The 27,050-nt window shown below is 41.7% G+C and overlaps 1 protein-coding gene across 1 annotated transcript in view; it reads left to right on the top strand.

Moving 5' to 3' along the window:
* Window positions 1–727: 727 nt before the first annotated feature.
* Window positions 728–27,050, top strand: part of LANCL3 (LanC like family member 3) — a 96,187-nt gene continuing 69,864 nt past the window's right edge. The window contains exon 1 of the mRNA XM_055338448.1: window positions 728–1,401. Within this exon, the coding sequence (XP_055194423.1) occupies window positions 829–1,401 (573 nt within the window). The 5' untranslated portion in view covers window positions 728–828. The remainder of the gene's footprint in view (window positions 1,402–27,050) is intronic.

Below are 27,050 nucleotides of genomic sequence, written 5' to 3' on the forward strand. Positions count from 1 at the left end.
ACCGATTCGACGCTTGAGACGTGATGTACTCAAAGCCCTCAGCCTTTGGGATTGAAACATTCAGAATGAGAACGCCAAAGTGACCAAGACGAGAACACAAGTTTCGGGAGGGCACTCCGTTTTCTCCTAGTTCCCCCCCTCCGCCCCCCAGTTCAGTGGCTTCTCGACCTTTAGCGTGCCCGTGAATCACCTGGGGATCTTGCTAAATATGCTGATTTTGATTCGATAGGTTTGGGGCGAAGTCTGAGCTGCTGCGTTTTTAACACGCTCCCAGGTGATGCCGATCTGCTGACTCGAGGGCCACACTTGGTGTATACTAGGGACTCGAGGTCTTCACCTCCACCGCCAGGTGTGTGCGTGTGCGTGCCGGGTCTCAGCTTTCCGGATCGGTCCCGCACGTCCCTGGCCTTCCGCCGAGAAGGGAGGAGCCGGGGGCGGAGCGGGAGGAGTGGCGCGGGCCCCGCGTGGGTCCTGCCGGCGATCACCTCGGCCCCTGGGAGAGGCGGCCGAGCTGCGGCGGCGCAGGAGGGGGCGGGTTCGGCGAGGGCGCGGCCTCTCGGGGGGGGGGGGGGCGGACGACGCGCATCCCCCGCGCCCGCCTGGGCCACTCGGGAGCTTCGCGGCAGCCCGGTGCCCCACTTGGCAATCCGCTCCGTGCTTCTTCCTCGCGCCCGCCTCCTCTTGGCACCTCCCGTCTCAGCCTCCCTGCTCCATCCCCGCCGCATCGACCGCCCGCCGAGCGCCTCCGAGAGCGAGAGGTGGTGCGCGGGGCTTCTGGGCGCGCTCTCAAGCGGACCCCGGCCGGGCCGTGGGGGCACGGGCAGCAGCATGGACACCAAGCGCTGCTTCGCCAACCGCTTCGATGACTACCAGGGCAGTCTGCTGGCGGGCCAGTGCGAGGAGGCGGTGGCGCCCTTGGTCACCGCCACCATCGAGCGCATCCTTCAGGAGCTGCCCCCGCTCGGGGGCGGCGCTGAGGCCCGGGGGGCAGCGGCCGCGGCCAGCAGCTGCCAGGGCGGGCTGTACGGCGGCGTGGCCGGGGTGGCCTACATGCTCTACCACGTCTCTCAGAGCCCGCTCTTTGCCGGGGCCCGGGAGCGCTACCTGCGCTCGGCCAAGCGCCTCATAGACGCGTGCGCCCGCGCCGAGGAGTGGGGCGAGCCGGACGCCGACACCCGCGCTGCCTTCCTGCTCGGGGGCGCGGGCGTGTACGCCGTGGCCACGCTCGTGTACCACGCCCTGGGCCGGTCCGACTACGTGCAGCCGCTCGGCAAGTTCCGGGCGCTGTGCGCCGTCTGCGCGCCGGTCTCCTTCCTGGAGTGCGGCTCCGACGAGCTGTTCGTGGGCCGCGCGGGCTACCTGTGCGCTGCGCTCGTGCTCAAGCAGAAACTCGCCCAGGAGGTAAGAGGCAGCCCCGGCCGCGGGGGGGCGCTCGCCGCCTGCCCGGCCCTTCCCCGGACTCCCGGCCGCGGGAGCAGCGCCCCGCGGCTCTTCTCTTTGTTACTCTGTCTGGCGCTGTCATCTCCTCAGCCTCCAGAGGTTTCTCTCCCGGTTTCATCCATCTTCCCTCCTCTCTTTTTCAGCCTCTCGTTTGTTGGGATTGCGCGTCTTTGCGCTTTGTTCCCGTTTAACGCGCAACGTGGCGTCTCCCCGGATGCCTCTGCCCAGCAGCTTCCCGGAGGTTCTTTCAAGTGGGGGGGGGGGGAACCCGAATTCCTTGAAAATGAAAGAGATTTCCCTTCCTTTGGTCCTCCTGTCAAAAAGCCGAAGCACTCTCGTATGTTAAGAGTGCTAGCAAAGTATTGGAAGTTTTGGGGCCTCGTAAGGCTGTCATTGTTTCCCTCGCTAACGTGGAGGTAAATGGCTTCTGCGACCCCCCCCCCCCCCGCCTCGGTCTGTAACCCAGAATTGCTGCCCAGCTGCGGGTCTGATGTACTGACTCTGGTTGCTTGCTATTTGGTTCATCTCAGGGCTTTTTTAAAATGCACATCTGATGAGAGTGTCCTCCTAGATGCATAAATGTACACAGAAGTTTACCCCATTGTAATCGAATGTGCATTTTTCATTTTAGAACGTGTAGTTAGAAATGTCGAGACGACAGTGTACTTGACAGAGCAGGTTTTCTTAATAACTTTCCAGTAGCTCCTTGAAGTGAATTGGATTTCACAACTACCTATGGATTGTTGTTTTTCTTTTCTGGATTCACTTTGAATACAACATGTGACTGTTAGAATGTGCCAGTTCCTGTGGGGGGAGGGGGCAATCCTCCAAAGATCTTAGTAACTAGAACTGAAAGAGGCATTTTCATTCATAACCCAGTGGAGCCAAATATTGTTCTAGGGAGGAAGTGACACATTCAACATGACTTTATTTGGGTGAAAGAGACATTTGAAGAAAAATTAAGGGTATACGGTGTTTTAAAAGTGCAATTAGATAACTTCTAAGATAACAGGCAGACTTGATTTTGTTTTTATAGCAGGTGAGGTTGATCCAAGTGAGGAAAAAAAAATCACTGAAGACTGTGTACTGTGCTAGCGCGGCAGCAAAGATCTGTGTGACAAAGTTGTCTTGAAATAGTTCATTCTGCTTCTGAGTCACTGTTATCTGCTAGCAGTTCCCTAAGGGCCCTTCCAGTTGTAGAAAACCTTTTAGAAGGCCACAGGGCTATTTACATATCATTTGCATTACATTTGCATCTGCTCCTCAGACCTTGCAGTCTGGTGGTAGGCAATTTTCAAATAGGTGGGTTTTTTTTTTTGTTTTGTTTTGTTTTTGGTTTTTGCTTTCCCGTTTTGTGCTTTGGAGCCTTTTCTCCAGAACGGAGTGGCAAAGAGTGTGAGACTCATCAGGTCATACAGGTGGAAACAGACCACAAGGACTCCTTGCCCTAAATGGTGGCCCAGGGCCAGTCTGCAACGCTGATCCAAAAAGACATTTATTAAGACCTCTCTTTTGCGCTCCTGCCAAACCAAATCTGTCTTTTTCTGCTAATCAATTTGAGGTGCTTTGACCCCTGCTTCTAGAAGACAGAACAAACTCTGAGGGTTAAACACTGCTCCCTGTACCCCCCCCACCCCCCCAAAAAAACTCCGGCTCAACCTGAGCAAATAAACTAGTCTCAGTGCCAGCCTCAGCTGCAGTAATCTGAGAAATTCAGGCTTGAAAGGTGCAGGGCAGGGGCTAAACACGCCTGGCTGGAAGCCCTTATGAGGGGGGAAAAATACATCTTCTGCACTATTCCCACTCCCACATCCTAGCCAGCATATGGCTTTGCCCTCAGTAGATGATCCATAAACGTTGATTAAATTGAGTTGCCAAATTCTGTCATTTCTCTATAAATAATCTGTTCTTATGTCTCGGGTTTCTTGCCTTCCAATGTCATTTATATTCGCGTTCCTCTGGCAGTTCCCTCAGTTATCCTAGTCTAGATCCTCCCCACACTACTTGGCACAGCTTTGGCACCTAATAAATAGTTGACTGAATGAATCCCCATTTACTGGGATTAGTACAATATACTCAGCTGGATTCTCTCAAGCCATTACATGTACCACTTAGGAACCAATCTTAAAAGCACTTCATTATGCCATTTCCCCACTCAGCATCCTACAGTGGCTCCCTATTACCTTTTCTCCCGTGGCTTCTCATCTTTCTCGAAGCTAAGGTCCTTAAAATGGCCGACAAGGCCCCACATGATTTGGCCCCCCTGCATACCTATTCCACTTTGCTCACTCTGCTTCAACCACACTGGCCTTCTTGCTGTTTCAGGCATTTATTGTCTCGGGGTATTTGTACTCGTTGTTCCCTTTGCTTGGAATACTCTTCCCCTAGCTATTTTTATAGCTAGCTCTCTGACCTTGTGTAGGTCACTACCTCATCAGTGAAGCCTTCCCTGTTCATCCTCTTTAAAACTGCAACCTTGTCCCCTAACTTTGTGCCCTTTTCTTGTTTCATTTTACTTGTTTATTGTTCCAATTAGAAGATAAGCTCCATACATGTGGAGAATTGTTTTTTTATTGCTATATTCCCCTCATTAAGATGGTACCTGGGACATATTTAGGGTTCTCAACTTTTCTTTTGGTATTATTACAAATATTTTTTATGCCACTCATTTTTAATTGTGACTCATTTATCAAGATTTTCCTTTATGGTGGTGCTTTTGGTGTCATACTGGTAGGAATATGTCCTATTGGTAGGAATTCTTTCCTACCACTAAGGAAATATGTGTTGCCTGAATAAGTGAATACTAGTTTCTTAAAAATTTTGCCTCAGATTGAGCTTGACCTTAGCCCAGTGCATGTTGAACTTGAACCTTCATAGGAATCACCTACAGATCTTGTCAAGAGAATACAGACTGATTCAGCAGGCCCGGTATTGGGCCTGGGATTCTGCATTTCTAACAAGTTCCCGGGTGATGCTGCTGGTTCAGGGACCCTACTTTGAATAGCAAGGCAGTATAGTGCTGCATAGGTTTTGGCATACCAGTCATGTCTATTAAGATCTGCTATAAGACCCCATTCTTTGGTGTCTTGCTTGATATATTTTTTTATAAGGTTGTAGTTGAGAATACTGATTGTTGTATCCTATCATTCTTTCATTATAAGGAGCCACAAGGGAAATTTCTCTCAGTACTTAGAAACAGGAATAGTTGTGCTCCTCCTGGAAATTGAATTTTTTAATCTTCAGAATATGTCACATAACTGACATGTTTCTTATTTGATGCTGGCTACTAGGGAGCATATGGCCAGAATTGTCCACATAAGCTTGTGTAAAGTGCCTTCTCACATGTACCTTCATATACAGGTGTTTCATTTGGGGTTTATAATTTTTTCTTCCTTAGTTTACCCTTTTTTGACTTGTCTTCCTTCCATCTGATTTGATTGTATTGATAAAATTCAGAGAGGAGAAAAAAATGTGCATGTGTGTCTATGTATGGTAAAGAGACAGTGGCAGGAATAGTCACTCTAACCAGGTAATATATTTGTGTTCAATTTGGCTCTCCTGGAAATACTCAAGGGAAGTAGCTTTAACGGTTTGTTAAGCAGATACCCTTGAGCAATGGGGCACTAAAGTCCTATGAAATCACACCATAAAAACTTGTATTGGGTCCATTCTGCTTTCCAGATTGGTGAAAATGTAGCAGGGAAAAGGAAGTTAGAAATAGTGGAGGGATAAAGGGGACACCTGGGGACCAGAGTTAAAATAGTAACTTTGCCATTGGGGTGACCTTGGACAAATAATTTTAACATCTCTAAGCCTCAATTTCCTCACTTGTAAAATAGATGAATTATTGCTTCCTTATCCACTTAATTCTGTCGTTTATTCCTTTGTTCAATGACTGTCAGGTTTTTTACCTGTGCCAGGCCCCTTGCTAGATACCAGGAGTTCGTAGTGAACAAAAATCAATATAATGATGTTACCACAAGTGCTCTGAAGGAAGTAAACAGGAAATAATTGGGGGCAGGGAAGGAGAGGGGAGAGGTGCTGCTTGGCAGACATCAGCAAGGAAGACTTCTCTGTGGAGGTGATGTCCTGGCTCATCATTGAAGCATGAACGTGAAGTGGCTGCTTTAAGAGCACAGGAGGACAGCAAGGATGAAGCCCCCCCCCCCCAGGTGGGAATCTGCTTGGAAATTTCAAAGAAATGGAAGGCTGCCAGCATAATGGGAGCAAAGTGAGCTAGGGCTAGATGGATGGGAGAGCTCCAGACCAGGTAGATGCTGTGAGCGGGATCAAACCAGATTCTACAGGGCCAGGTCAGTCTGGAGTTTGTACGTGTTTCAGGCTTAAGTGGCAATGTCTTCATCTTATTTAATTTTTAGAAAGATCACCTGGATTTTCTGTATGAACAGTGGATTGAACAGTATTAAGAATGGTCACAAGGGGGATTGGTTTCTGGGGTCTAAGCCCCTATTGTCCCAAGAACTCCTTTGTAAATCTGTTGAAGCCTTTGATACCCTTTAGAATAGCATTTTTAGGTGTATATAATCAAACACTTAGAATTACAAAGGAAGCCAATTATATCGACATTCAGTTACCAAGACATTTAAAAAAAATTGTGCTGCAGTTGCACTTATGTTTCTTTATTAACACGTTAAGTAACAAGATTTTGCAGCAAGCCTAAGGATTATGGTACCTTTGAAAGAGTGATGAGGGTCAATGATATTTCGAGCTGTCTTCAACAACTGCAGTGTGATATGAATATAGCTGTGATTTCTATAGGTGGCAAAGTCACAAGTACTTTGGTGGTTTGTGGTCTGCATTTGTAATGAAAAGAAATGCTAAATTGTTTAAATGAGATTTGAGGAAATACAGATGTGATTTTATTTCCTCAGCCAAAGGGGGCTGGTCTGGTAGCTGCCGTGGTGACTTACTTTAAATAAAGTGCCTAGTATAGTGCTTGGCACCCAGTAGCTGCTTAATGAAATTGATGTTCTTTCCATTTGCATCTACCAACAGAAAATCAAAAGTAATTCTGAACATCATACAGCAAATTATACCCAATATAAGGAGTCTATCTTCCTGCCATAATTAGTGTGTATATGTGTGTGTATATATATATATATAGCTAGATCGTTCATTGGGTCCTTGGCTCATTCCTAAAGCAGGTGGTTGGCAGCTGTGTGGGGATGCTTTTAGCTGCAAATAATAGAATGTCCACTAAAAAGTGATCTGAATAATGGGAACATTTACTACCTTACTTTCTAAGGGGTGTAGAGCTTGGCCATTCCAGATTGGTCCGGCAACTCGAGAAAGTCATCAGAAACCAAGCTCTCCAACTTTTTTCCCTGCTGTTCTCAATGTAGGAGTTGTCCCACTCTTGAGGATTGCAAGATGGCTACTGTCATTCCAAGCATCATGTTCCCATACAACTGAAGTAGAAAAGAAGGGCCTGAGGCTTTTTTCTTGCATCTTTTAAAAAAAAATCATATAAAACATTTTATTTTGAATAATTTCCCTTCTGCCTCATTGTTCAGCACTTAGTCACTGGCCACTTCTGGTTTCAGGAGAGGTTGGGAAGGCTAGTGTCCTTCATTTTTAATCTGGATCATCGAATGCAAGTTCTGACAAGAAAGAGAAAAGAAGAAGGAAAAGGCTGTTAAGTGGATACTAAAATGTCTACTTCCTGACACCCCTTGGCAAGGTCTTAGGACCTCCCACTTCCTTGGCCATTGTGAATAATGTCATGAACGTGGGGATGCATACATCTGTTTGAGATCCTGTTTTCATTTCCTTTGGATAAATACCTAGAAGTGGAATTGCTGGGTTGTAGGGTAGTTCTATTTTAAGCTTTTTGAGGAACCTCTTGACTATCAATTTACATTCCCACCAACAATGCACAAAGATTTCCTTTTCTCCACATCCTCACCACTTGTTATTTCTTGTCTCTCTGATGATAGCCATTCTAACAAGGGAAAGATCCCATAGTGGTTTTGGTTTTCATTTCCCTGGTGGTTAATGATGTTAAATACCTTTTCATGTCCCCATTGGCCATGGGTCTGTCCTTGGAAAAATGTCTGTGCAATTCCTCTGCCCAGCTTTAAATCAAGTTGTTTTGCTGTTGTATGGAGTCATTTATAGATTTTGGATGTTAACCTCTTATTCAAAATATGGTTTGCAGACATTTTCTTCTATTCCATAGGTTACTTTTTCATTTTGTTTATGATTTCCTTTGCTGTGCAGAAGCTTTTTAGTTTGATGTAATCCCACTTACTGGCTTTTGCTTTTGTTGCTTGTGCTTTTGGTGTTCTATCCAGAAAATCATTGCTAAGACCAATGTCAAAGAGCATTTTCTTTGTTTTCTTCATGTTTTACAGTTTTGGGTCTTATATTTAAGTCTTTAATCCATTTTGAGTTAATTTTTGTGAGTGGTAGAAGTTGGGAATCCAGTTTCATTTTTCTGCATGTGGGTTCTTCAGTTTTCCCAGCACCATTTATTAAAGAGACCATCTTTACTCCATTGAGTAGTCCTTCCTGGCTCCTATGTCAGGTAGTAATTGACATGTATGTGTGGATTTATTTCTGGGCTCTTGATTCTGTTTCATTGGTTTATAGGTCTGTTTTTATGCTAGTACCCTACTGTTTTGATTATTGTAGCTTTGTAATATGGTTCAAAATCAGTAATTGTGATGCCTCCAACTGTGTTGTTCTTCCTTAGGATTGCTTTGGCTATTCAGGGTCTTTTGTGGTTTCATGTCTTTTTGTATTTTTTCTAGTACTATGTTGACAAAACGTGGTGAGTGTAAGCACCCTTGTGTTTTGTTGCTGATCTTGGAGGAAAAACATTCAACCTATTATCATTGAGTATGATGTTAGCTGTGGGCTTCTCTTATATGGCCTTCATTATGTTAAGGTATATTCTTTCTTTTTTCTTTTTTTTTAATTTTTATTTATTTATGATAGTCACAGAGAGAGAGAGAGAGGCAGAGACACAGGCAGAGGGAGAAGGGAGCCTGATGTGGGATTCGATCCCGGGTCTCCAAGATCGTGCCCTGGGCCAAAGGCAGGCGCCAAACCGCCGCGCCACCCAGGGATCCCAGGTATATTCTTTCTATAACCAATTTGTTGAGAGTTTTTATCATAATTAGGTGTTGAATTTTGTCAAATGCGTTTTTTGCACATCTTGAGATAATCATAGGATTTTTTTGTCTTATATTACTGTGCTGTGTCACATTTATTGATGAGCACATATTGAACCATTCTTACATCCCAGGGATGAATCCCATTTGGTTAAGCTGTATGATCCTTTAATGTGTTGTTGAATTTGGTTTGCAAATGTTTGCATCTTTGTTTATTAGGGATATTGGCCTGTAGTGTCTTTATTTGGCTTTTTTGTCAGGGTAATGCTAGCCTCATAAAATGAGTCGAGTGTACCCTCCTTTTCAATTTTTTGGAAGAATTTGAGAAGGATTGACATTCTTTTTAATTGGTTGATAGAATTCTTCAAAACCAGTCGGTCCTGGCCTTTCTTTGATGGGAGGTTTTTGATTACTGATTCCATCTCATTACTCCTTATTGATCTGTTCAGATTTTCTATTTCTTCATAATTCAATCCTGGTAGATTGTGTGTGTCTATGAATTCATCCATTTCTTCTAGATTGTCCAATTTGTTGGCATATAATTGTTCACAGTAGTCTCTTTGTATTTGGGTGGTGTCATTTGCAATGTCTCTTCATTTCTGATTTTATTTGAATTTCTTAGTCTAGCTAAAGGTTTGTCTTGTTTATCTTTTCAAAGAACCAACTCATAGTTGATCTTCTCTGTTGTGTTCCTGGTCTGTATTTTATTTCTGCTCTAATGTTCTTTCTTTATGTTAACTTTGGGCTTAGTGTTTTTCTTTTTGTATTTCTTGGAGGTGTAATGTTACATTTTTTTTGAGATCCTTTTTCCCCCTAGTTTTTCTTTTTTTTAATTTTTATTTATTTATGATAGTCACAGAGAGAGAGAGAGAGAGAGAGAGGAGAGAGAGAGGCAGAGACACAGGCAGAGGGAGAAGCAGGCTCCATGCACCGGGAGCCCGACGTGGGATTCGATCCTGGGTCTCCAGGATCACGCCCCAGGCCAAAGGCAGGCGCCAAACCGCTGCGCCACCCAGGGATCCCCCCCCCTAGTTTTTCTTAAAAATCATTACTGTCCTCATACAAGGTAATACCAAACAAGAAGAAGATACAGAAAGATACATAACAAAAGGTCTTTTTTTGAACACATCATTGTTAATGATTTATCCTTTTTAGAACTATTCTGTATAAACTACCTATATCTTTATCCATCTACGGAAATTATATGTATATTCTATAGTTTTCTTAATGTACCTTGGACATCTCTGCACATGACTGCATAGAGGTCTCATTCTTCATACTGGTTTGATTTAATGGCTGTACCACAATTTAGCCATTATTGATATTAAATTGATTCAAGTTTTTTTCTTTTTTTTTCCTGTCAAAACCAATGCTGTAAAGAATACATACATATATACAACATATATATACAATATTTTCATGTAATATGTACATACATACAGGTCTTTTTATATGTGTATCTTTGCCTTCTGTTGCAAGTGTATATATATGTAGGATAAATTTTTTACTTTTTATTTTTTAAAGATTTTATTTATTCATGAGAGACACAGTGGCAGAGACACAGGCAAAGGGAGAAGCAGGCTCCATGCAGGGAGCCCGACGTGGAACTCTTATCCCGGGTCTCCAGGATCACGCCCTGGGCTGAAGGTGGCGCTAAACTGCTGAGCCACCTGGGATGCCTGGATAAATTTTTTAAAACTCGGTTGTTCATTCAAAGTTCAGGGATAGTTTTCATTTGATAGAGATTATCAAAACTGCTTTCCAAAAAGATTTCATCAATTTCCTTTCCCTCCATGGATGCTGGGGAGTGCTGGTGTTTCCATATAATTTTCAGTGCTGGGTTTCATCAGACTTTTTAGTATATGACAAACTGATGGGTAGAAAATGAATCCTCTTATTGTTCCCTTCAACACTCACCAAACAATACGTATGCAGGATTTCACTTAGTTTGGATTTGAGTGGTTTCTGTTTGTAAGCAGCCACGTGCTGTGTACTGCATATGTAAACCCCTCAGGTTAGGCTTGAAATGACAGCAGGTTAGAAATCTGGAGTTTTATAAGTTGAGTCCAGTTCTTAATGGCCTGATTATGGACCCACCAGCAACGGGGGACCATCAATGGGCTACAGCTTAGATCCTTTGTTACTCTTGAGCCAGAACCCTGTGATTGCCCAAAGGATGTAAGGATGAACAACAGTTGATCACTTACTGTGCACACTGTCGGCAAGCGCTTCACAGATTCTATGTCCTTTAATAGAACCAGCAACCATATGACTTAGGCACCATTACTCTCTCCATTGTACCCAGTGAGGGAATGGAGGCACAGAGAAGTTAAGCCACTTATTCCAGGTCACACAGCTCGGCAGTGGCAGAAATGGCATTCCGCCTCCTAGAGGCTGGTTGTCAAATCTGTGCTTTCAATTGGCACTCCTCACACTTGAATGTGCACACAGATCTCCTGGGGATCTTGATAAAAAGCAAGTTTTGATTTAGCAGGTCTGGGGTAAGGCCCCAGATCCTGCAGCCCTAGCAAGTTCTCAGTTGATGTTGCTGCTGCTGCTGCTGGCTCATGGAGCGAGCAAACTGGAGTGTAAAAAGCTCTAAATCACTATTTGTCTTCCAATTTTATGGGATTGCCTATCAAAAGATGTGACAGATTCCCCCAAAACTTCATGATTTTCATCGTTTGTCCTTTGTGCTGAAAATGACTTCTTCCATAAATGCCAAAGACCATTAGTTCTTCAGTTCGTGGTTAATGCTGAAGGAAAGATTCACTGCCTGGCACATCTTGCAGGTGTAAGAACTCTGTTAATATCTGTGAATGAATGCATGAGTTTCTTTTTTTTCCTGATAAATATAATTTTGCACTATATATACAAGGGTTTTGTAGGATTTCCTTAAAGGCCCAAATAGACCGAATTCCAGCAGTTTTAAATTAGTTCATAATAGAAGAGACACTTGATTATATTTCCAGATCAGATAGAACACATGATCTTGATGCTCATGGAACCACTCCCATTTTAGAATCATTTTAATTAAATTCACCTGTGTGACATAAAGTAGTGCTGCCCCTACTGTAAATTAATTTAAATGGAAAATGCTTAGACCGTTTCCTTTTTATTTTTATGATATAATGATTCAACAAACCTCAGTAATGCAGATTTCCTGAGATAGAATTTATTTATACCTTTTCATCTATTAATATACATTCCACTAAATCCTAAGCTTGTTTGCGTTGTAATTATTTAGCAAGAGCATGGTTTGTAATTTTCTTATTACTGAATCAATTGGGGGGGGAATGTGCTTAGTAAAAATTCTTTTAAATGTATTGAAATATTTATTTTGCCAATAACTTAACCTCCCAGTGGTTTATAAGAGATTGTTTTAATGGAATTTCACTGTATTTATTGACCTCTGAATGTGAAAATTATAGATTGTATTAATTTTTTATTAACTTGACTGTTTTCATTTTTGCTGGTTAATTTAATGTTTGTCATGTGATGGCCCCTACAAAACGCACAGATTTCCTCCATGTGGCAGGGAGGTCCTTTAACATCCCCACATGGTGATGGTCTCTTGGTAAGGGGGCCAATAATCTATGGTGTCGTCAAGTGTTTTTCTTCTTGATTGACTTTTACTGATCTCTGACTTGTATTCATTAATTAAGTATGATGCCTTGGATATTTGGTTTGTCCCAAAGAAAAACATGTTGTTTTCATGCATTATTTATATATAAGTACCACTTATCTTTGTCTAATTATTTTCTTTATGGATTGAGTTACTAGGGAAACCTACCAAGTTAACAGACTCATTATTCTTGGGGTGCTAGCCACTTGGACAAATTAAATTTTTAAGAAGTCGTTTGATCCATCTTTTAGCAAGCTGAACAAAGAAGTGTTTTGTATAAGATCAGATTTCCATTTCTGAATAGCTTTACCCATTTAACAACCCAGACAAATAAATGACTTTGACACGTTCAAGTGTGAGTGTTGCTACCTGGCCTATAAAGAAGCTGTTTCTCAGATGAGAGGCAGTCTTACAGACTTCATGGGTGAGAACATCATCTAAATTAGAAGTGGCAAAACAAATATTGGTCATAGCACTGTGTGCAGTTAGCTGTCACTGTGCCCATCTGCTGGCTCCATTGCTTTTCATGGAATGGATTTCCCGTGCTCAGTGGTGTGTTGAAATCTGGTGTCCATGGCAACCAAAACATCACCAATCTCAAAGCACACACTGTGTGAACCAGCTGAATCTCCACTTATTACAATGACTTTAGGAGGGAGCCACATTCCTAACAGACTTTAGAGCTATCTAAGGCTGAAGAGATCCAGTGCTCAACCAGAAAGGTATTATCCTGGTGTACTTTCTGTAACATAATCTTATTATCTGAAATGTTCTTTCCTCGTGAGGCAAAGAGAATTGCAACTGGTAAAATAGATTGGACTCTCAATGAAGGCATTAAAATATAGTATTTAAGAGCAGAACTTTTCAGAGTCGAATAGCTTTGGAATTGAATCCTGGCTCCACCACCATAGTTGGTTGACCTTAGCCAAGTTTCTTAGCATCTTGGAGGCCGATTTTTCATCTTCTATTGCAGAATGCAATACAAGCAGCACTCACCTTGTACGTGTATTAATGAAAATCCATGGAAAAATGGGCATGTAATGTGCTTAGCAGAGGGTCTGTTAGGTACAGAGTAAAGACTCTGAGTCAGCCATTACTAGTATTTTTTTTTTAATTTATTTATTTATGATAGTCACAGAGAGAGAGAGAGGCAGAGACATAGGCAGAGGGAGAAGCAGGCTCCATGCACCGGGAGCCCGATGTGGGATTCAATCCCGGGTCTCCAGGATCGCGCCCTGGGCCAAAGGCAGGCGCCGAACTGCTGCGCCACCCAGGGATCCCCATTACTAGTATTTTAAGTATCATGAAGTGAGACTCTGTATTGGCTAAATAATATTGGTATACTTTTTGGACACTCAGTCTAATATTTCCCGTGGTGGCATTCAGAGCTGCTGTGTCCCTGATCAGAGCTTTGAGATCTTCACACACAGGCCATAAAGGGCTGGAGGGAAACATCCTTTGCTATGCTAGTCAGGAAATTAAGGTGAACAGTTCAGAGAGATTGTGTGTCAAAGCAAATTGAGTGGCTGGTCATCACCTCTGAAACACAAACCTATGTGTGCTACCCTCTGCACTTTCCTCCTTTGAAAATTTCAGGCTCTTTGGGGACTTATTCTAGGAATTGGCTTTCCTGTGTCTCTGATTTGTACTCCTCAGAGTAAATCACCTAATGGGCCTTCAGCAACTGGAAATTGCTATGCAAGTGATGTTGGAATCTTTCTTGGCCTGTTCTCCTGGAATCCGAGTGGCAGATTCAGGGAACTCTCTCTTACTCTTAAGTTCTTTTCTTTCCTTCTAAAGATCATTTGCTTGCATGGCACTAGTTCAGAATTTGAGATGAATTTCAATAGTTGTATCTCTGATGAACTGACAACATCAAATGAGTTTTCCTCACCAAATATTCTGGATCATGTATATTTGGTAGCTTGTTTCAGAAAAGAATTAATACAATTACGGATTCTTTCAAGTGTTTCTTAAGCTTCTGGGCCCAGAAATTGTTTTTCTTGCATTAATGCACTTTTCTATTTGTGTTTCAAGACTATGTGGTATAGGCTCACTGTCAATTCTACAAACTTAAATCCTCATTTTACTCTTTAGCACCTAACTCCTGTTTATATTCATTTATAACTTGATCTTAATATTTACATTGCTCTAATAATAAAAGTATAATTATGACTTCTTCCTATCCCTAATCATTGAATGGCTATGTATATTCATTAGCTCTGCTTACAGTCTTCAGTACCACACTTACTGGCTCTAGGTCTTAGCCTTTATCTTTATGGGGTCTATTATATTTTTCTCTAATATAGAGACTGGCTTTAGGTCTGTATTTCTCACAGGCGAACATACATTAGAATTCCTCAGAGGGCTTGTTAGAATGCAGATGGCTGGGCTCCATCCCTGGAGTTTGATTCTGTAGGTCTGCAGGAGGACCTGAGACTTTGCACTGTTACCAGCTTCCAGATGTTCCTGCTCATTTGGAGATGACATTTTTGTAGAACCACTGCCTTAGACTATTCCCTCAACCTTGAGCAGACATCTCAGAAGTGTGAAAACTAGGTAAAGACATAGGGTGATAGTACCTCAAACTTATTACCACCAGAAAATAACCCAAAGGACAGGGCTTTACTGTATGACAGGCACTGCGATAAACATATGATATGACTCAGAGGCTCAGTGACTTGCCCATCATCACACAGTTGGTAAAGCTGTTGAGCCCATGTTCGTCTGACTAGAGAGCTGCTTTCACTTCTAGGGCTTTCAGTGAGGGAAGACTTCTGTATGTTTTCCTACTAAGGTTTACACTACTACAAGGAGAGTGAGTTATATCCAAGATGTTTGGAAGAATAGATGCTTTGAAGCTGATGGTGTAACCTAAAGTGTCACTTAGAATTGAATAAAAATGGCAGTACAGGCAAGTGTTCTACAATTGTCACCAACTTCCTCAGCTTCCTAGAACACTAGAAAGGTTCGGGAATGGGAGGTTCTCAAAACCCATGTGGTGGCGTAGGGGTGTAAGTCAGGTCTGAAAATAGAAGAACTAGTTGCAAGTTTGATGAAATGGTTGAACATCTGGATCCTTTCCCAAACCCAAGCAACCAGATGATGGTCTAAGGCTACTTCTCCAAAAACCAACTCTGGGCTATAGATTGATGTGGAAGTGCTTCCTTCAGAAAGTGCTTCTTGGAGAAACCAGTACAGGGGCGTAGGGGGTGGGGTATGGGACAAGAGCAAAGGGCAGGAAGCCTAGCAAAGGTGTCCCAGCTCTGTCTCACTCTGTAGAGGAGCTCTGGAGCAGAAGTAACATCAGAGGCTGTCCTGACGAGAGGCATACTCTTGGACCAGTAAGTCATGACAGCCAGTGGTGTGGGCTGTAATATTCCCAGCTATGTCTGCTCTGTTAGTGTGTGTCCAGTGTGTCTCTCGTAGCCTAAAACCTGGGCCCTGGAAGAAGGCTGCAGGCATGGGTTGTTAGAAGCAAAACACATGGACACTGGGGGGTGAATTCACAGACTCAGTGAAAGTATCTGAGGAGATTGGGTAGGAACACCCAGATTCTGTACATGGGCCCTCCAGATCTTGGCAGAAGCCTTGATAATCACTTGACCGACTGAAATAGAGAAGTTCTGGGCTTTGAGGCCCAGGTCACATTCAAGGGCAAAGATGAGGTACCTCACTGAAAAATAACATTACATGCTGAATGGTGAGACATCCCCCTCACACCACCTTACCCCCCCACACCACTGCTTCCCCCCTCCCCCACACTCCTTCCTCCTTACACCACCCTCCCCCACCTCACCACCCCCCTGCAACATATACTGGCCTAGCCTCTCAACCCTCAGAGTGCTGGCAGACACACCCATCAGGAGCGGGCAGATTAAAGGGGGCGCGGGGGGCTATGGTTGTCAAATAGATTCCGCAAAAAAGAATTGCAAATATTGACATTTGTACATGTATTCCCTCCCAATGATGAAGCAGTTACACTGCCTTGTCACCCTATAGTAAATACCACCAACTGGCTAGCACTCTTCCCCATCCCAGGCTTCCCAATGAGCTTTTTAGGCTGAGGCTCTCAAATAGGACCTGTCAGAAGACATTTGAAGAAAGCATCTGATGTGAAAAACAGCAATCACAACACATAGGAAAGCCAGACTTGGATTGAACAGTTCATATTGGGAGCAGAAGAAAACTTCCCAAGTGCCCAAATCTATAATTAATATTGCCAGGGAAGAAAGCGATCACATGGATGAAATAAAGGCAGGATGTTATTGAAAGCAAGATTCAGAGGACAGAAAAAGAACTCTTCAGAATTAAAAATATGATGGCAGAAGTAAAAATAATTCAGCAGAAGGATTCGACTATTAAATTGAGGAAGTGTCCCTGAAAGTTCAGCCAAATGAAAATGAGACTGATAAAAAGAGAAAAGACTAGAGGAAGCCCAACCTCTGTCTAGTAGTCAGTCCCAATGAACTAGAGCAAAGTAAATGAAAGGGAAAGATGAAAAAAAAATGACTCCAGTATTTTTCATGGGTGCAAGCCTTAAGTTGTCAGATTTCAGGGGCCCACCAACATGTTGAATGAAAAAAGAGATTTTAAAGACTTCCAAGGAGAAAAGCAAAACGGGTTCCATAAAAAGATTAGCTTTAGGGTTCGAATAGCAATTTAGGAAGGTCCAAGACAATGGAGCAAGGCCCCGAAAATTCACAGAGAAAATTACTTATCAACCAGAATTCTATGGCAGCCAAAATAATCAAGTGTGAGAGAAGGGAAAAAATAACTTGCAAGGTCTCAAAAAAATTTTTTTTTCTTTCAAAAGCATAAGACAGAAGTAATCTAGCCTCACAGGATATGTGTTAAGAGAATTCTAGAGGCCAGAGGTTCCAAATAAACCAGCCACCCCATCTGGAACACACACACACACACACATATATATATATATTTTAGGCCCATTGTAAAGGGGGACGGAACCAAGAAATAGGAAAATAGGGGAATCTCAAAATCTGGAGCAGGTGAAATGATTGGAGACTTCCAGAGTGATTATAAAGATAGCCCAAAAATGACAGCTGTGTATCCAGCTTTGAAGGCATCCAGCAAGTACTGAGGCAGAGCTACAGCTGGGATGTTGCCAAGAGGAAAAAAAATCAGAAGGCTTACCTGATGTGTTTGGATATACCTAGGGGAGTTTTGCAGGTCAGTTGGAAAGTTTGGGTGTGTGTTTGTTACAGATAGAAAACCAAGCAACTATATAAAAAGAAAAAGGAAATTATTAACTCCGAGGTGGGATAAAGTAGGAGAAGGGTGTACGTGGTTTTGCTGAGTATTTAACCACATATTGTTTTTTTTCCCACATATTGTTTTGATAAAAGATATAACTCAGGTGTTTGAGAAAGGGAATGTATGTATGGAGAGATAAGAGAACTAAATCTTTATCTTCCATGTTAGATTAATAGCACCTAAAATGGAAAAACCAGGAAATTGCTGTATAAGAACTGTGAAGGTAAATAGCAAAAATACAAATGTTTTTAAGTTTTTGGCTCAGAGGAACAAAACATGGATGGTGGAGGGTAGGGGGTAGGAGCCCAATATTACTTTAAGGAACTCTTCTTTTTTTAAGCTATGTACATGTATTTTTTTGTACATGTATTTTTTTGAGAAATATGAATACCAAGAGCACAAGAACTCTTTTTTAAAAATTAACCTTGTGCTTTTTAGCTATGACTTCTCCATATTCTGTTCACATTTATGTTGTTACTGCGCAGAGATTCAAAAATGCTCTGAGAGAACATTTATGGGATATTACCTAGTAATGAAATAATGTGGTCATTTATAGGTAAAGTTTGTCAACAAATACCTCCTCATCAAAAATATGGCTTGACATATCCTTTATATCCTTAGAGGTCATACTAAATTAGAATATAATGATATTTTATTAGTTTGAATAGTCAAATAGCCTTGTGACCATTAAAATCTTCCTATGGTTCAATTTAAATAATTGTGCCTTCTTTAATAAAGTATTGAGGAAAATGAGGATCAGAGCCACATTTAAGCTTCTCCCCCAGAAGGAGAGGAGGGAACCCGGTTAAAATAATTAAAAGTGAAAAATGATTACAATACAGTAAAGACTGGTTGAACCATTTATGTAAAGAAGAACAGGAGAGACCCTTTTTTTCATGACAGTGGCTCTAAGATGCTCCAAGATCCTAAAATGCTTCCAAGTCATTGCAACCAATAGTAACTAATAATTATATAGAACATTAAGTCTGCTCAGTACTTTTCACATACTTTGTCCCATTTAATCCTCATAATATCTCTCCAAGTTAGATAATATTACTATTTACATTTTCAGAATAGAAAATGTTGCAGAGAGGTTAAGTAACATTCCCAAGGATACAGGGTTGTTAAGTAAGATAAAGATAACATTTCCGAGCACGATACTTTTGATAGGAACCAACCTGTTGGAAAGAGGCGATATAATCAGAATTTACCTATGGGGCTTACAGCTCCCAATTGATAAGGGACTGAATCTAGTCTAGAACTCATGTTCTTCTTCAGGGTTGTGATCTTTCTGCTGCCCTGGGCTGGTGGTACCATTAGTGTTAAACAAAATTATATACCGATAAATGTTCACCAAATGACAGATAATTGTTGCAGTTCATGGAGAGAGCATTTGAGGAAGTTGGCAGAACCTCTAAATCCACCCTGGGGATTCAGGACTGAATTAGTTGCTCACCAGCCCCCCACCCCACCCCCAGATTCCTCATAGCAGCTTGAAAACTCAAAGAGAGGAGGTGTCTGGATGGCATTCAGGTAGAGGTGAGAAGGGCCCAGATAGAGCATGGTCAAAGAACTGGTAGTGTGATGTTCAAGATGAGCACAGATGATGATCTGTGAGGGTCCAACACAGATGGCAAATTGTGAGATAAATAATCCTAGCAGAAAGTTTCTAATACCATATTTGTTATTTTTCTGAGTTTCTTTTGTTATTTTTCTCACAAGCCTTTTTTCTTAATCCCTTTCCTTAGCATCTCTGGCTGCCCTTTTGGGTGTACTGTTCACTGCACATTTCATGTTTGTTTTCATCCTACACATTTCCGAGGGAACCTTTCCTGCAGCATACCTGGGGCAACTCCGAGCCCCTAATCTCCACTCCCTTCTTATTACTACTGAGCTGAATAATAAGCACACTCCTGGCAAACAGAAGATTCTTAATACTGAAGGAAGGAAGGAATGCATATGAAATATTCTTAATTTCATGAAAGTAAATAGCCCCCTTTATTCAAGGCTCAAGAAGGAGCAACCCACATTTTAAAAGCAGCTCTTATCTAAATGCATTGTAGCTTTTATGGCTCTGAGAGCAGAGCCACTTAGGATTAAGTATTTGATGGACAGGATACTTGGTTACTCATGAATATTGTCATATTTTCACTCACAATCAGCTTTGTGACAGCCAAAGGATGGTGAAATTCTACCACTTTTACACTACAAAATGAGAAATTTACCCAGCTTGTGACAGGTCAAAATGATCCACTTAAGCATTTCTGTGCTGACACATAGGACTCTCTGATTGTTAACATTAAAGATAGCTTTTAGAGAACTATAATTTTGGACTTGTGTAATACCTGACATCTAAAAAGCTTTTTGTTTTTCTTTTAAAAAATAATTTATTACTTTTATATTCATGTGGGTGATAAAACCTTCTGTATGTTTTCCAACCTTTACCTCCCTCTGTTTAAAGTTTACATTCGTGCTTGATAAACATTGACAGCTGTAGACACTTAATCAGCCATTAGAATGCCTTTTTTGGTTTGTTTTGAAGGACTTAAGCTTTTCCTGTAAAGAAAATAACTTAGTGTAGAAAACTGTCAGTTTAACTGCATATTAAAATACTGTCCTTCAAACAGTTATTAAATATTTATGAACCAGATATGTACAGGAGGAGAAAAGTCAAAGGCAGTTTTCAGTAAGTATACTTTTACTACAGCTAAGAAATGAATACCTCATCAAATCCTTCTCATAGTGAGTAAAGATAAGTGAAGAGATAATTAAATCTAAGAAATGAGAAGGAAATATGAACCTGAATTTTTATGCAGCATTCTGTGACTTAATATTTCTCTTCATTTTAGCATGAGCTTTTTATTTTTTTAATTTTTAAAAAATATTTTTTTATTCATGAGAAACACAGAGAGAGGCAGAGACACAGGCACAGGAAGAAGCAGGCTGCCTAAGGGGAGCCCAATGTAGGACTCGATGCCAGGATCCCGGCCAGGATCATGCCCTGAACTGAAGGCAGATGCTCAACCACTGAACCACCCAGGCATCCCGCATGAGCTTTTAATGAGCAAGGTGGTACCTGGTATGGCACAACTGCTTCTGATTTCTGTCCTTGCGTATCGACCAACGTGTAACTAACACCTTGTCAGCCTTTGCAGCTGGGTAAAGTCCCCAATTCTGCCTCCTGATGCTAGTGACTTCTTAGGGATTCTAAGTAAAACGACTGTGTCAAATGACTTTTAACATTTAGCTTTCAAGCTTAAAGCATCCTGTGTTTTCCATCTGGCAAGCTGTGTTCCCGTCGAAATGTGAATCAAAAGTAGAACAATACTGCTTTGATTTGTTTACTTACTGCCCGGTGTTTTGTTCTCTCTAGATTTCGGGCCAAATGTGAGGGTACCTTCTGGGTAGTTCCTTGTTCTGAAGTTCTGTGCGCTGGCTTTCTTGTTAATGCTCTGATGCTTTCAATGTGTTCACAGTCCCCTTTGGATTTTGGTTGCCAGTGATTTCTGTGTTTTTGGCTTTCTGCAGTTTCACCATTGTGTGTCTAGGAGTAAATTTCACTGGAATCCCCCTACTTATGTCTGTGGTGCTTCTTGTATTTGTGGATTCTTGTCTTTAATCAGTTCTGGAAAATTCTCAGCTGTTGTCCCTTCAAATATCACCTGTTCTGCATTTTTTTTTTATTTATGATAGTCACACACACACAGAGAGAGGCAGAGACACAGGCAGAGGGAGAAGCAGGCTCCATGCACCGGGAGCCCGACGTGGGATTCGATCCCGGGTCTCCAGGATCACGCCCTGGGCCAAAGGCAGATGCTAAACCGCTGCGCCACCCAGGGATCCCCCTGTTCTGCATTTTTAAATTAACTTTATTGAGATAGAATTCACATATACTACTATTCACATATACGAAGTACACAATTCAGTGATTTTAATATGTGCATAGAGTTGTGCAACCATCACCATGATCGATTTTAGGATTTTTATCACCCCAAAAGGAAACCTTGAAGCCAATTAGTAGTCACTCCTCCATTATACCCAACTCCTCTTTCTACCCCCACTGCCCTTGGCAACCTCTAGTCAACTTTTTTGTCTTTATGGATTTGTCTATTTGGAACATTTCATACAAATGGAGTAATATGTGGCCTTTTGTGAATGGCTTCTTTCACTTAGAAAAATGTTTTCAAGGTCCATCCACGTCTGGCATGTATCTGTTCTTCATTCCTTTTTACTGCCAAATAATTTTCCATTGTATGGATACATCACATTTTATTTATCCTGTCAGTTGATGGACATTCGAGTTATTTCCAGTTACTGACTATTGTGAATAAAGCTTCTGTGAACATTCTTGTACAGGTCTTTTTTTGTGGACATATATTTTCATTTCTCTTGGGTATATACCTAGGAATAAAATTGCTCAAATAGTAACTTTAACATTTTAAGAAACTGGCAGCCTGGTTTTCCAAAGCAGCTGCAGGATTTTCCATGACACCAGCAATGGATGCAAGCTCTAGGTTCTCTGCAGTCTCATTAACACTTGTTACTATTTAACTTTTTTATTATAGCCATGTTAAGTGGGTATGAAGTGGTATAGAATTGTGGCTTTGATATGTATTTTCCCAAGGATTATGATTTTGAACTTCTTTTCCTGTGCTTATCGGCCATTTGCACACCTTTGGAGAAATGGCTTTTCTGTCCTTCCCTCTCCCCCCCCCTTTAATTGAGTTGTATATTACTGAATTGTAAAAGTTGTTTATATATTTTGAATACAAGTCCCTTATCAGAAATAGGATCTCCATGGTATGGGTTGTCTTTTAACTGTATTGATGAAGCACAAAAGTATTAATATTTATAAAGCCCAATTTTATCTACTTTTTCCTTTGTCACTTGTGCTTTTGGTCTTATATCTAAGAAGACCGACTAACTCGAGTTCACAACGTTCCCCATTTTTTATAGTAAGTCTTTTCTACCTTGGCTGCACATTAGAATCATCTGGAGAGCTTTAAAAATTCCTGAAGCTCAGGCCATGCTCTAGAACAATTAAATCAGAATCTCCTGGAGTGGGAAGTAGGCATCAATAGTTTTATAGTTCCACAGGTGATTGCAGTGTGCAGCCAAGGTAGAGAACCAGGGCTCTATATCCCTCTGGGATCCAAATGGACACACATTACCTTTTGTATCACTTCCTGTTGCTTATCCTCTCTTTTACACTTGTCATTTCCTTGTTTCTCTGTGCTACATTCTAGGTCACCTCTGCAAATCTATCTTCCGATTTACCAGTTACCTCTGGAGCACTGTTTCACCTGTTTAACCTATCCATTGAGTTTTATGTCTGTCAATTTTATTTTCCTTTCCTGTTAGTTCCAGGTGAGCCTTTCTCAAGGTTTCATATTGCTTGTTAAGTTTTGTGATTTTTACTTTTTTTGTTTGGAGCATTTAATGCATTTGTTGGGGGTACAGTGTCTGTTAATTTAAATGTTGGAAATCCTTGGTGGTCTAACTTTATGGTTTGTTGTTTCTGCGTATTGTCACTCATGTTGGCTTGTTGCCTTGGGTCTTTGGCCTTTCACCCTGTACACATATTTGCTTGATTTTAATGTGTGGTGCCTAAATAGAGAATGAAGCTCATTTACAGAGACTTGTGTTTGCTCTCTCTGGGATTTGGGAATATCATCGGCCTGGAACCACTTTGGACTTTTTCCTGGGTCCCCAGCTTAATATAGGAGATTACCAACATTTGCCCTCAGGATAGCCTTCCCTTGCTTATCACATATACTTTAGCTCGAGGTTTTTGTTTTGTTTTACTTTTTTTTTTTTTTTTAGGGGAACTTGGGGCTTCCATTAGTGTATTTGAGTCTATGTATTGGCGAGTAAGCCTTGTGAAGGATATGTGGAATTTAATCAATTATAAGATTATGTCCTTTGTAAAATGCATCTTCCTTATGTACCAATGAGAAAAACCAGTCCATTAAACTGACATAATACTTTTTATCACTTAAGATTTTATACTTCTTGAAAAAGCTCTTTTTAGAGTTAAACAGTGACTTTTATCACAGATCACTCTTGTGTATACCTAAAAGGAGAATATAAGCAAAATAAATTTGTTATGATATTCATAAAATTTTCTCACATTCACACTTCAACAGGTCTGAAGTGTGTCTTTCCCCTTGAGTTACTGATGGTCTGTGATTTTCCACATAATATAGTCTCCTGTGCCATCAAAAGCACTGTGATGCAGCATTTCTCAAGAGTGTTCTTTGTGTCTGGCAGTTTTTCCAAGTAGTTGATATCCATTTTGGACATTTTTTTAAGATTTTTTATTCAGAGAAGAGAAAGAGACTGAGAGGCAGAGAGACAGGCAGAGGGAGAAGCGGGCTCCATGCAGGGAGCCCGATGTGGGACTCGATCCTGGGTCTCCAGGATCACACCCTGGGCTGCAGGTGGCACTAACCCGCTGCGCCACTGGGGCTGCCCCATTTGGGACATTTTGACGCACATGCACAGATCATGAGAACAAAGTCCTGCTGCCTCCAGACAGGTAGTGATTTTGAGAGACATTCTGATCTCAGAGATGTTAAAATGTAGAAAATAGGTGCATCTTAGAATCGATAAAATTACAGTTCCTTTATTAAAGGGAAAGGCCTTTCTGAGTGTCTAGACCAGTGCTACTCAAAGTACAGCTTGCAGGCTAGTACCATTCTGCACGTTTGTTACTGGTCTAAAGGAATAGAAATATGGTAACGGAGAGTAAGCAAGCACTTAGGAATTTTTTTAGTAATTACATCAAATAATTTTTGTCAGTTGGATCTAATAAAAAATGGGACTTGTATTATGCATTGGAATTTAAATTTTCTGGCAATGTATCAGTCCGTTGTCTTAGAAATAAACAAAATTGGTCCTTTACCAATGATAGTTTGAGTAGCGTTGATCTTAATGGTCCTCAAAGTTTAGCTTCCAGCAGAATTGCCCACACAGCTTGTTAAAAGACAGGTCGCCAGTGGGTAGATGTGGGGTGGGATGTGAGAATTTGCATTTCTAACAAGTTTCCGGGTGATGCTCATACTGCTGTTCTAGGAGCCACAGTTCTGGCACCACTGTCTTATCCTACTACATTGCTAGAAGCAAAAATCTTACTTCCAAGAATTTCCGGCTTGGCATGTAGCACAAGGAATCCTGGTGCTCTCTTGGAAAGTTCCTGCTTCCAGTGATCACTCTTCATGAATATAAAATAAGTTCTCTAAACTTCAGTTTCATCTCCTTTCCTTGGCACACTGTTGAGAACATCACTTACTTTCAGGGCTATGGCACAATCAATGTAGGCTGTAGCGGATATGTGGTTTTTATTAGATTAGATGTTCACACTCTTAGAAGAGCAAAATGCGCTTTTTCCTGTTTAAGCCAAGTGGTACCATGATTTGGGTGTAAATAAGCTCCCAGTTCTCTTTGATAATGCCATGGACAATCTGTTGAAACATTCTAGGGTCTGACCAAGTAGCACAGATGCCCAAGCTATTCCTTTGCAGCGGCATGGTGGCATAAACCATATAGCATCCCAGACTGCTGAGACATTTGTGTTGCTTTGTTTGAAGTGACAGGAGGAAGCATCTTTATGAAAAATGTGCCTTGCATCTCCACAGCATAGTTCCTTCCCCACAAGTGTTGTTATCACTGTCATCTTGAAGAATATATATTAACCTTAGAGACCTTAATAAATGACCTTTTAGGGAGAAGTTAATGTCTTTAGACCAGTTGAATATATTAATCATTGGTGCCAGGGGCAGAGTAAATTTTCTTCTTTCTGCCATGGCAAATGCTGTAAATCCTTGCAGTGTCCATAGGCAACATTTGTGGCCCTCAGAATATTAGACTATGCCTGCCATTTGCTGGGGTGAGAATAATTTACATTTCTCAATTTCTGGTGTAGTAACATGCTAGCAATGTTCTTAAAGTTTTAAACCAGTGCATCTCTATCTTCAGTGTGGCCAAATCACCTGGATAACCTGTTAAAGATCTAGGATGGGGCCCGAGATTCTGCATTTTCTGAGAAGCTCCTGGGTCATGCCACCATTCTTGGCATAAGAACCACACTTGGAGTGGCAAGATGCTAAACACTTTTGAACCACCTGCTTTCAGAAGGGTATCCCTTCTTTCAAACTAGCGAGTAGGGTGCTGGCATAACTCTTCACCCGGAATCTTGGCCTGCTCACCTAAGGTAGTCATTGTTCGCATCATTTTGTTCACTTAGTAAGAATATTTTGCTTACTCTGTGGACAGTATTTTCATCAGAAACCACTCCTTTTATGTCTGTGTTCTTTAAGATCTTTTTACATTGGTCATTAAAATGGTCATTAAAATGTCAACTTTGGCTCAGTGGTTTAGCGCCTGCCTTTGGCCCAGGGCGCAATCCTGGAGTCCCGGGATCGAGTCCTGCGTCGGGCTCCCGGCATGGCGCCTGCTTCTCCCTCCTCCTGTGTCTCTGCCTCTCTCTCTGTGTCTGTCGTGAATAAATAAATTTTTAAAAATCTTAAAAAAAATAAAATAAAAATGTCAACTTTATTCTTGTCGGAAAATGCTGTCGAGGGAAGAGTTGTGATGAATGTCATGTTGAAGGTGATCACATGGCATCATGTCAGAAAAAAACCACCCAAATTCCAAGGAGAGACATGTGATGCAGCCTCTTTGCTGTGCTACTTAATAATGTCCTCAGAAAGCCATAGCTTTCACTTGCAAACCCAACTTGTGACCAGTGGTGCATGAGGGTGAGTACTGCTTTAAAAAAAATCATTTCATTGCTGCTTTGGTCCTGGACAAAATAGGAGTGATGGGAGATAATATTAGAGCCTGTGTGCAGCCGTTGCTCATTGTGAGACCCTCATATGCTTCTCTTCCCAAGGAGCAAAGCACAGTATTCTAACAGGGATTTTTTTTTTCAAACAATGAAACCTATTCAGATCGGAGTATGAAAGCTGGATTCCTGTCCTAGCTGAATGTATCAGTTTAGCGATGCTTTTAGCTGTGATTGAAAACCTGACTTACAGGGGTGTAAGCCGACAGGGTTATTATTTTAACACGCCAAGAAGTCTGCAGTTAAGTGGCTGTTGGCATTTGTTCGATGAATGGTGGTGTACTGCTTTACCTTTCCCACCCGAAAGTTGCAGAATCTGTGTGGAAGTTCCAGATACAGTGTCTGTATTTAAGGCAGGAAGAAGAGGGAAGACCATACTATCTGTCTGGACTTCTCAGAGAAGCAAGATCTGTCCACAAAATCACCAGCAAAGTTTTCCCTTCTGTGTGTTGACCAGAACTGTTGTGTGGCCACAGAGAGGAGCCAGGGAAACTTGCATTTGTCTGGGTCACCTTGAAAACCGTTGGGGTTCTGTTAGGAAGACAGAGATATTGGGTAGACAACTAACTGTATGCCATACCTAAAGTAACTAAAGTAAAATTTTTCTGCCTTCTGTGACTAAATTTCGTTCTTAGCAGAATCCAATATTCTTACTAGGAAATAGAATATATGCTAGAGGGAGGCTGGGTAGAGTGAAGAAGCAGAGGTCAAACAGCCTTTCAGCATCCAA

Source organism: Nyctereutes procyonoides, unplaced genomic scaffold, assembly GCF_905146905.1.
Source record: "Nyctereutes procyonoides isolate TBG_1078 unplaced genomic scaffold, NYPRO_anot_genome, whole genome shotgun sequence".
Classification (NCBI taxonomy): domain Eukaryota; kingdom Metazoa; phylum Chordata; class Mammalia; order Carnivora; family Canidae; genus Nyctereutes; species Nyctereutes procyonoides.